The following is a 12,422-nucleotide window of genomic DNA, read 5'->3' as shown; positions in this document are numbered from 1 at the left end:
GCATTTTGTCTAACAATAATGTAATAAAACAGAGGTGGTCATGGATAAGTGCAATGAGACTACGACCAACAGAAATGAGGGTTGGAAAAACAAAGGTTTATGAAACAACTGGAAAATAAAGCTGAAAACACAACTGCAATCTGTATTCTCAACCCAATACTTTCTTTACAAAGTAAAGTCTGCATTAAAATGACTGTTGTGTAGTTTATTAAATCAACTGCGCAAATTATAGGAAATTATTAAAAGAATAGTTCAACATTTTGGGAAATACACCTTTTCGCTTTCTTGCCGAGAGTTAGATGAGAAGATTGATGCCACTCTCACGTGTGTCTTTTCTTTCTTTTTTTAAGATTATTTGTTGGGCATTTTTGGCCTTTATTTTTGACAGGACAGATGAAAACATGAAAGGGGAGAGAGAGGGGGAATGACACGCAGCAAAGGACCGCAGGTCGGAGTCGAACCCAGGCCCGCCGCGTCAAGGAGTTAACCTCTATATATGGGCCCCTGCTCTACCAACTGAGCTATCTGGGAGCCCACTCTCACGTCTGTCTGTATGGTAAACTGGAGCCAGCAGCTGGTTAGCTTAGCTTAGCTTAGCTTAGGTCGTCACAAGCAAGACTGGAAATGAGAGAAACAGCTTAGGTTGGCACTCCTACACCAAAAAACCTGTAAAAGCTGCCCTTGGGAGCCGTGATTCTCCGGCTCTAGTGGGTAGACAAAACATGAGTGGGCAGAGGGGAGCTGTGGCACAAGCACCATCTGTGTGGGGTCAACACGCTTCAACAGTTGTCCAGAGCAATTTTAGACACAATCACGGCTGTCAATTCAAGTTCTCTCCTAAATATCAACCGTTGCTCTTGCAGCATCACGCAGGATTTGTTTAGTCCCTGTGAGGCTTTCTGGTCCTACGGAGGCAGTACAGTGGTATGGCATGGAGCAACAGATCAGTAAATGGAGGGGATGTAGGCTGTGTAGTAAATGGCTCAGCAGGGTGTTTAAGAGCAGGCTGTAAGGCATAATGACCAAGCTGCACCCCACAGGGAGTTGATTGTGTCTGGGGTTCAGTGATGCTGCTTTCAAAAGGATGTGGTGGTAAAGGAGTGCTTCTCCAGTTTAGTTTGTTAGTGATGCAGTCTGACATTGCTCACACACTTAGAGGGGAAAATTGTCATGTTAGAGTTCCTCTGCAATACTGAAATACATTGTGGGATGTTCCAGTCATAGTGATTACTATGGGTGTAAATCTTCACTTAAATCCAGTGCTTACTTGTGTTCAATTTGTTGTTGTTTGTTTAGGACTCTTGTAATTGTAATTACTCATTATATAGTTTTTCTTCTCTTCCTTAGGTGAGATTCCTTCTATAAGCCCCTAGGTGTTTTTAAGCTCACCTGCACAATCTTTATGTATATTATTTTATTTTCTTGTGTTACTGTTGTCTGGATTTTATTGTGCAAAATAAACAAATTCAAATTCTCACGATTCGATTATGATTATCCTGTCAACGATTCGATATAACGATGCGTCACCTCCTCAATATTATTATATATTGCTACACATGGTTTTCATCAACAAATTCAAGCAGTCAGATATATTTTATTGTAAATAAATTAAAATAATTATTAAAAAAGACACTTCCTGAATGTAGCGTCTGAATGGAGTCTGACATCAGACAAAAGGCATAAACAAACAAAGCAGCGACCGGAACATCAACAAGTAACATCAGTAGGCAATAATGGATTATGGTCTGTCCCTGCATCGATGCAGAATCGTCTAGGTCCGCATCGCGATGCATCGCATGCAATGATTAATTTCAACACCCCTAGTGATAAATGCACCAGTGGACCAGATATAAAAAAATAAATATTGTTAATTAGATTATTAATTGTGTAATAGTGTTTGAGAGGACATTTATTTTTTGGACAACAGACTCTTTAATCTAATACTGATTGTCAACCAGACTAGAACTAGTATTGTGCTTGCCGAGGTTATACAGGTAATACAAACATGTTTCTATGGAGCTAGATTAAAATCATAAGTAACCACCACAATTTAAAATATAAGTTTCAATTAAAGCTTACAGGATATATGGAAGAATAAGCTCACCATACTGGTTAAAATGGTACATTTATGAAATATATTTATTATATATATATATATATATATATATATATATATAATAAATATATTTCATATATATATATATATATTATTATAATTTTTATTGATAATGATTTATGTATTAATTGTGTTGGTTTGTTAGTAGTATAATGTCGCACATTTTAAAGTATGTAACTTCTATAAACAAAAAAAAACGTAAGATCCAAAAAACAAGTCATAATCTGATTTCCTGAGTTGTTTCTGTGTTACAGGTTGCTTTTGGGGTTGATTACACAACCTGTGTTATGCTTATATTACCATAAATTGTGAGTATGGCACCATACTCACATTTTCCATATTAAAAAGTAGGGCTGTGTATTCTTGGCCGCAGCTGAGGCGAGTGCACAGATTAGAGCTAATACTTTTCATCTGGTAGAAAAGCAGATGATCTTTTCATTGGCCAGTCAGACCGTGTGGACAGTGATGGGTGAGCTAGAGATGAGACTGGACAGAGATGAGTTTGTTATCTCTTAATAATGATATGAGTGCATCACATCAGTAGATAAATAGACTTGTACTAGCTACTGTTACTACTAAAAAAGGCAATGTATTCATCTGTGTTGATGCTCATCTGTTCTTTGTATCTACGTGCGCCCTAATTTCTCTGGCAGCCACATCGCTCTCTCCGTTTTAATTTTAATCAGTCCCTCTTATTCTGTCCTCTTGCTGTACCTGTGATAAAATGTTTCTCTCCAGCGGCTGACACGTGGATAGTCATGGAGCGGCATTAAATGACTGTGTGATGGATTTGTCCTTTAAAGCATGCTGAGCTAAAACCTGTGGAGTCCCTCTGGCTGTCTATCTGTCTGTCTTTATATTTTCCTCTACCTACTTCTCCGTCTCTCTCTTTTATCTTTTTAATACAGAAAGACTCACAAATACACCCTCACACACAAAACACACACCACTTATTATGTCCCTTCTGTGAGGCAACAGCTGTAACATGTACTTGCTTTTAGCAAGAATAATACACCTTTTAGGTAAACAGAAGTGATCTTTTTATTAAAACAGTGAGTCATTACAGGTCTGTATGGCCCACTAAGAAAACAAAGCACTCATACCTAACACTTACTCAAGCCCCTAAACCATCCTAAAAGTGTTACTAAAAAATGTATGATGTTAGCTGCAGTTTAGGGATTTTTAACTGTAATAAATTGTATTCATTTAGTTTATAATAAAGCTTAACTGCTACATAACCTTACATATGCAATATGGGGGGGAAATTATATTGAGAACATACAAAGGGTCAAATATTTGTGAGGAAAATCAGCTATATCAAGAACTGTCTGTATCCTTGAATCGCCTGAAAGTACAGGCCTGTTTCACAGCTGAGGCGCCCTGCTGAAGTCATTTGTTTTCAGTGGGTGACACTGACAACACCCACACTTTACCAAACCCCTCCTGTAGCCTCAATATGCCATTCAGTTGGCTGTCATGGACACTTTCTTGGATCCTCACTGACAGAAGGTCCAAATGGATGTTACATTAACTGCAGTGCCCTGCACCCTGCCAAGTAAGACACGCCTGTTTGACTTTAAGTTGGAAAAGTAAGTGAGATCATGACGAGGTATTCAGTGTAATCCAATATTTACAGAACATTCATTGAGCAAAACCTGAGATGGGGGAGTAATGGAATCAGGGTGGCTTGAAGCAAGTTGTGTGTATGCATGAAGGCATGTGTGTATGTAGGCCCTAAAAAAAACCACTGGATCATAGTGTTAAAATTTGCATTCATCTAATAATTGACTTGCTCTCTGAACTACTGTGTAATCTTATTTTGAAAGAGCCACAAGGGTTTCAGAAAAACCCCAAGGAAAAGGCTATGGCTATAATTCAAACACTGCATGTCACTGCTTTTAGATTAGCACAATTATCAGCTCTATCCACATGCAGCAGAACACTTAACAGGGCACGGCTAAAGCTCTTATCTTCAGCAGTCAATTATAAATACCAAATTAATATTTTTTTATGTGCTGAATGAGCCTGACCCTTGATGAGTAGTAATCTAATCTAATTTCCATTTTTAAAGAAATTTACTAAACCTCAATTTTTCCAGTGGTACTACATGTTCTCCACTTTGCTTTGTTTGCCTCCCACAGACAAACAGACGGAAAAAGGTGAAAAGATGCTGATTGAAATGACAAGAATTATAATAATATATTTGGTGCGTTGTGTGGTCTGTTAAGTCTCAAAGCGTCAGACTATGCAGACGAATAATCAATACCAAATCAGTTACATCTCCTCAGCAAGGAAATGCACTTTATGTTTTGCTATACATTAGCGCCATCTAGCGAACGGTAATTTCACTTGAAGGAAGTGACGTATCAGACTCCTACCAATCAACAGTCGTGGCTCAAAATTCGAACGTCAACTTGCGGATAGTCGGATTCGGACATGATGTGATAAATTGATTGTATTGCAGCCTAACTTTAAAGTATTTTGTTGAAGCGATAATTTACCCACCAAATAGCTTAGCGATATACACGTGCAAGTAAGTTAAAGTTTACGTTGTTTTCAAATATGACGTCAGACTGCAGCAACTGAAGTTAGCTTGTTGGATTGACTTAAATAGCATGCTAACCTAGTTAGCACGTTAGCTTAGTCATTTGTTTTGCTATGATTCATCAGTAGGCTACGTTGTTGATAAGTTGGATAATGTAAAAAGAAACTTTAAACTAATCATAGATCCCGAGCCATGGTGAAAGAACGGGCTCAGAAGAAGTCCTTCCAGCAGAGTCTGGAGGACATCAAGGAGAGGATGAAGGAAAAGAGGAACAAACGGCTGGCTAGCGCTTCAGCTCCCAGCAGAGGACGGTCCAGAATGATAAACAAAAGCAGCGGTAAGGAAATGAAGGCTTATCTTGTACGTCAACAATCACAGTTTTAATGTACGTTTAGGACTTTTCCCACAATTATGTAGACTACTAACGTAAGTGCTTGTAATTGCCATAACCGTGACATGAATAGATGCAGATGAAATTTTGCCTTAAAAACAGCTCTATCCCGTATTTTCTCCCAGTGGCTAACTCTAGCCATCAAACCATCTTGAAGGGTGTCCAGCTGAACAACAAGGTGCTGGCTGTAGCCCTGCAAGCTGAAAAGGAAAAAGTGAGACAGTCCAATGCAGTGATCCTGCAGCTGAAAAGGGAGCAACAGGCCCTGTTTCTTCACCTACTTCTGCTCAAGAGGAAGCTCAAAGAGCAGGAAGCTCTGGCAGTGAGTGCTTCAGAGGTCTGTGGTCTGTCCTTTGTTTGTTGATTACCAATCCTGGCTAACGTGCATTATTTTTAAGTACTGCGTGCCATTGTACAGATTTTTTTCTTTTCTCTCTGTGTTGATTTAGAATAAACCTGCGAACATCCTTGTTGAACCCAAACCCTGTGTGGATTCAGCCAGGTAAAAAAAAACCAAAATGTCATAACTCATTGCATGAACTTTTACATTTTTATCTGAGGATCAGGATTATCAAGATCTATTACCTTTCAATTTACAGGGGAAAGCGGACCAGCCAGGACCTTGATAAGCCCATTGTGTACAAAGCCTCACCAAATTGTACAGGTACACACACACACACACACACACACACACACACACACACACACACACACACACACACACACACACACACACACACACACACACACACACACACACACACACACACACACACATACATACATACATACATACATACATACATACATACATACATACATACATACTACTAATATTAAGGATTAGCTATAATAGTTAACTCATTGACAGCTGAGTGATTTTTAATTGAAGTAATTGTTAAACATTCTGCCAAGAGTGTTATTTGTAGATCCGCAGAAACAATTTAAATACAGGCTGTTCTTCAGCTCCCCTAGGTGACTGTTTTAATAAACTATTGTATGTATCCAAACAACTAAACTGTTGTAATGATAATTTAGATTTTGTGCTTTTCTTCACAGACCCTCAGCCCTCTGAAAAAAATGCACAACCTGGCAGGCAGATTGCCCTGCCCTCTACAGTGGGTGTGAGGCGTCGCCATGCAGATAGAAGAAGCAGGAGGAGGTCTGAGCGTGTGCAAGAAAAGAGGTCGTCGAGTGAGGGGGACCAGATCGCAGGCTTGGGTACTTTGATAGCAAGTCCTATCCGCAGTAACGGTGAAAATATGAATCAGCCACAGCAAGGAGCAGAACCAGATTTAGCGGACCCCGTTGACATTGAGGAGTTTCAGCATTCTACTCCTGAACCTGTCCCACCCAAAACCACCACCAACAACAACAACCAACAGCGGCCCAGCAGGAAAAAAACCCAGCAGCAGCCCCGCACCAAACCAGAACCTGCTGCACGCAAAGCGGAGAGAGGCCGCAAACCTGACCGTGCCCCATTAAAGAAACCTTGGGAAAATCCAAAACCCAGAGCTCGCTCCAAGAGTCGGGACCGGTCAGCCACACGGGCCAAAACGGCACCTCCGTCACAGGGGAATAAGCTCAACACCTCACTGGGATTTAATGATACGTTTGACTTTGACTGTGAAGGGGCGGTTCACGTCACACCGTTCAGGGCAAAGGCAGAGGACAATCAGCCATCCACGCCCATCAGCAAAGAGACTCCCCAAACTAGAGCTTCACCTGTGGTTTCCAAAGAGAATGAATCCAGCTCGTCATCACCATCTTCTGAATCGGAGGACAGCCTTTATGTCCCTCAGAAGGGCAGACGGAGACAGACTTCCCCTGACAAGACAAAAGTGGTCACCACTCGTAGAGGCCAGCCTCCTAAAGTCATCAAACAGAAAGAAAACATCCCTCCAGAACAGGAGATTTCCGGTAAGCTTTTAGGTTTGTTGTTCACAACTTCAACTTCATGTTTAATTTGTGGTTTATTGGAGTTAAGATGGTTATAATTAAACAATGTAATCCTTGTTTTGTGTTTTTTTGTAGTCTTTAGAGATGAGGAGTCAAGTCCTATGGCTGTAGAGCCTGAAAAGGAAGAAGCTTATCACTCCCCTGACACAAGCTTCTCTAACAGTCCTGACCCGGCAGGTGAGTAAATAGTTAGGAACACGTCAACTTTGTGTCTCTTAAAGGACAATTCCGGCGCAAAATGAACCTAGGGGTTAATAACATGTGTACCGAGTCGATCGTTCTCTGGGATATGTTTTCAGCAGCTAATCACCGGTTTGCAGTAGCTTGTTTCAAGCTAGAGACACATTCGATTAGCATGAAAACATATCCCAGAGAACGATCAACTCGGTACACATAAGTTATTAACCCCTAGGTTCATTTTGCGCCGGGATTGTCCTAGCAGTGTGATAGTGCTCAGATTCTAATGCCAGTGGGGAGACTGAAAAAACATAGTTCTGATTTGCACTCATAGGGTGTTTGCATCATGTCTGCATATTTAGGCAGTAGTAATAAACAACAACACGTTTCCCTTTATTAAGAACTTGGTTCATTGCTTTTATAAATCATTGTCCATTAAGCAGTGTCCTTCCTTGAACACTGGATGAATGCTCAATAATACATCATGAAAATATTAATTACTAACCATTATTCTAAAGATGATATGACATGAGGTGATAAAATGAAGTGCTTGCCTTCAGGCAGTGTGATATGTAAGGGATAATATACCGCGAGCCTTCGGGCTGATTCAAGACCCCTCCGCTCTCCGACGAAAGCCAGGTCACCCTGGTGAGTGTAAGCTAACCAGCTAACTAATGCTCTGTTTGCACTGTTGTTATTAGAGTTGTTAGCGCTCTACCCTCTCTCTCTCCCTTTGGGATCTGCTGATCAGCAGTAGGATCATTTAACAGAATCATTTATTCAACCAAGCCATGTAATCACAATAGACTATACTTAATAGACATCTGGCTTGGTGTTATCCTCTTGTCTCCCGATGACCTTACTGTCTAATTCTGTGACCTATAGCAAAGATGTCAGGGTGGATTGTTGCACGGCTCATTTTTGCACTTGAATGTCTGTTTTTGCTGATGGTAATTTGTGAATTTAAGATGGTTACGTGTTTGTTTGTTTTTGCCCTGGTTTTTCAGAGCCTCACAGAGGGGTTATTGAGAAGAATTGTTTGCTGGCTGTCAGCCCTCTGGTTGAAGTGGAGATGATGAGAATAGACAACGTCCTGTCCAATTTGGATTCCTCTGGAGAAGCTCCTCCTCTTTTACCCCAGCAAACAACCCAGAGGGTCAAGACGTGCAAAAAACGTACGTTTAATTGTCATTGCTCAAACCTGATTGTCGATTGTGTAAAATCTCACAGTTTGACTGCTAAAAGACAAGAGCTTCGTCACAATATTAGTAGGCACTTGGGAGGCTTGGCCAGATCACATTTTCATTGCGTTGGCTTCCTTGCACTCTGTCTTTTATCTGCTCACTGGTGTGCGCACATTCAGTTTCACAGTTTCTTTTTCTCGCTTTTGGATCACATCTTCCTTCACGTTTCTACAGGTAGGCGTGGTGTAAGGACAGCAGGGCGGGGCTTGAGTCTTTGTGATGTGACCAATCTGTCCCCTGCAGCCTGTCGCAAGTTCTCCTGTGGTGGCTTACGGCCCTCTGATGCCCGATGCTCCACCCCTGTTCCTGCTCGCAAGCGGCGGTGCACTATGGCGGTAGACTACACAGAACCCACGCTTAATGCGTAAGTTCACATATTGATGCTGCCCTTACTGTAAATAGTTTAAGATATGTTCACATTTAACTGTATGAATGCTTAACAACTACATTGCCATCTTGACAGGAAACTTCGGCGTGGAGACAAATTCACAGACTTGCAGTTCCTCCGCTCTCCTATTTTCAAGCAGAAGTCTGGCAGGAGGTCTGTGCAGAAATCAAGGAATTCCATTAGCAGCCAGCTGCCATTTGAGAAATACAATGAGTCATTTGTTGGATGTCGCTGAAGGAAGCTACCTTGTTGAGTGTTGGCTGGCATTGTCAGTTTTAATGTGGTTTCTTAGTTTTGACAAGTGATAATTTTGTTTTTTACTCTCAAAGTTGTATTTCTTTATGTGATGAAGAACAACTTTGATCAGTTTTAGATGTTATTTTTGTGACTTTACTCTCTCTTGCATTCCTGCTCATTATCTCTAGCTAAATGTATTAATGGCCATTTTATCAAGATGGCCAGATTTTCCAATCCTATTTATCATTATCTTCAATTCTGTATGTTTTAAGTATGAGATCCTGAATTAGTACTTCTATTATCATCTAATAAATTCTATGTATGCTGTGACAATAAATGCAGTTTCTTAATTTTTTTTCTATTGCAAGTGTATGTTTATATTAATGGCTGTGGCAGAGTGACAATGCATTCAAGGTGTCTTCTGGGTATTAAAAAGTATTACAAGTTAATAAATCAATATAGTGACAAGGCCAATTAACATGTTTTCTGAGATATAAATGTTTGTAGCTTGTTTTAAATATGTATATGTGTTCAAAGAGGTTGTATGCTAAAGTATGTTATCCTTTAATCATATAGGCACGTCATAGGATTCTGTGTCGTTTATTTATGAAATCCTTGTTTTTGACATCCTCTGAAAAGGACAACTGTTTCTACGCTCACTGACCGACTGAAGCTTGAATGTTATGCGAAGGTCCCTACTACCTAACTATATTATGACGTGATGAATTTGTGATGACTTATTTTACTTTATGGCATACTATACTATGACTTTTAATGACACACTAAACTATGAATTTTTATATGACATACTATACTATGAATCTTCATATGACATACTATACTATGACCTTTTATGACATACTATGAGTTTTTATGACATGCTATGCTATGACTTTTAATGGTATACTATGACTTCATATGACATACTATACTATGACTTTTTATGACATACTATAATATGACTTAATGGTATACTATGACTTCATGACATACTATATGAATTTTTATATGACATACTATTACTTTTTATCACATACTATACTATGACTTAATGGTATACTATGACTTTTTATGTGACATACTATACTATGACTTTATGACATACTATACTATGACTTTTTTATGACATGCTATACTATGACTGACATACTATACTATGACTTTATGACATACTATACTATGACTTTATGACATACTATACTATGACATTTTTATGACATACTACACTATGACTTTTTATGACATACTATATTATACATTTTTATATGACAAACTATACCATTACTTTTTATCACATACTATACTATGACTTTTAATGGTATACTATGACTTTTTATGTGACATACTATACTATGACTTTTTTATGACATACTATGACTTTTTATGACATTTTATAATTTGACTTTGTTTGACTTTTTAATGGTATATTATGACTTTTTATATGGCATGCTATACTATGACTTTTTATGACATGCTATACTATGTCTTTAAGACATACTATACTATGACTTTTTATATGACATACAACTTTTTATGACATGCTATACTATGACTTTTTATGACATACTATACTAGGAATTTGTTATCCTATTCAATACTATGACTTTTAACATGACATACTATGACATTTTATGACATACTATACTATGATTTTTAATGGTATACTATGACTTCATATGAAATACTATACTATGATATTTTTATGACATACTATACTATGACTATTAATGGTATACTATGACTACATATGACATACTATACACTGACTTTTTATGACATACTATACTATGTATATACTGTACTATGACATACTATATACTATGACTTTTTATGACATACTATACCCTGACTTTGTATGACACTATACCATGACATATAGAAATATACTATATATAGATACTATACAATGACTGTTTTAAGACATACTATACTATGACTTTTTATATGACATACAATTTTTTGTGACATGCTATACTATAACCTTTTATGACATACTATACTATGACTTTTTATGACATACTATACTATGCATTTTTATATGACGTACTATACTATGACTTTTAATGGTATACGATGACTTTTTATGTGACATACTATACTATGACTTTTTATGACATACTGTACTATGACTTTTAATGACATTTTATAATTTGACTTTGTATGACTTTTTAATGGTATATTTAGGATTTTTTATATGGCATGCTATACTATGGCTTTTTATGACATACTATACCCTGACTTTGTATGATACTATACCATGACTTATAGAAATACTATACTATGACTTTTTATATGACATACTATACCTTTTTTATCACATACTATGCTATGACTTTTTATATGACATACAACTTTTTATGACATACTATACTATGACTTTTAATGACATTTTATAATTTGACTTTGTATGACTTTTTAATGGTATATTATGATTTTTTTTATATGGCATGCTATACTATGCCTTTTTATGACATACTATACCCTGACTTTGTATGATACTATACCATGACTTATAGAAATACTATACTATGACTTTTTTAAGACATACTATACTATAACTTTTTATATGACATACTATACCTTTTTTTTATCACATGCTATGCTATGACTTTATATGACATATGACTTTTTATGACATACTATACTATGAATTTTTTATCCTATACTATACTATGACTTTTAATATGACATAATATACTATGACATTTTATGACATACTATACTATGACTTTTTATCACTTTTTCAACATACTATATAATATGACTTTTTTTTTTACATACTATATACTATGACTTTTTATGACATACTACACTATGACTTTTTTATGACATACTATACTATGACTTGTATGACATACTATACTATGACTTTTTTTATGACATACTATACTATGGCTTTTTATCACTTTTTCAACATACTATATAATATGACTTTTTTGACATACTATAGTATGGCTTTTTTATCACTTTTTTCGACCTACTATACTATGGCTTTTTTATCACTTTTTTCGACATAATATACAATGACTTTTTTTGACATACTATACTGTTAGGGAAATTATGATACATATTTTCTCTCTTGTTATTTATTAAACTGTTCGCATAGAATAATATTATAGTGATTACCATTCTTCTCTGTCTGTTAAATAAAACTATTTGCATAGTAAGAAAACATAACACTACTTGTTCCCACAAGATAACATGGAGTCATTGGCTCTCTTGACTGGGGCTCGAGGACAGAACATGCTTCTCTCTAACCAGATAAAGGGGACACCATCGAGTCTGACCAGATAGAGGAGACAACATCTAAACTGACAAGATAAACAATTGACGACATCAAATTATGTTATGATTGTATTTCACAC

General features: G+C 37.3%; 1 protein-coding gene across 1 annotated transcript; it reads left to right on the top strand.

The window, feature by feature from the left end:
* The first annotated feature begins 4,412 nt into the window (after positions 1–4,412).
* On the top strand, positions 4,413–9,412 carry sgo1 (shugoshin 1). Its single transcript, XM_031323025.2, has 10 exons — positions 4,413–4,649; positions 4,844–4,998; positions 5,178–5,389; positions 5,502–5,554; positions 5,652–5,716; positions 6,112–6,972; positions 7,087–7,188; positions 8,196–8,363; positions 8,607–8,796; positions 8,896–9,412. Exons 2-10 carry the CDS (start codon positions 4,854–4,856, stop codon positions 9,053–9,055), a joined length of 1,956 nt encoding a protein of 651 aa, XP_031178885.1. The 5' UTR covers positions 4,413–4,649; positions 4,844–4,853; the 3' UTR covers positions 9,056–9,412.
* The last annotated feature ends 3,010 nt before the right edge of the window (positions 9,413–12,422 follow it).

This window comes from Sander lucioperca, chromosome 16, assembly GCF_008315115.2.
Source record: "Sander lucioperca isolate FBNREF2018 chromosome 16, SLUC_FBN_1.2, whole genome shotgun sequence".
In the NCBI taxonomy this organism is placed as follows: Eukaryota; Metazoa; Chordata; class Actinopteri; order Perciformes; family Percidae; genus Sander; species Sander lucioperca.
Note: the sequence above shows the minus strand (reverse complement) of the source record. Positions and strands in the feature narration are given on the sequence as shown.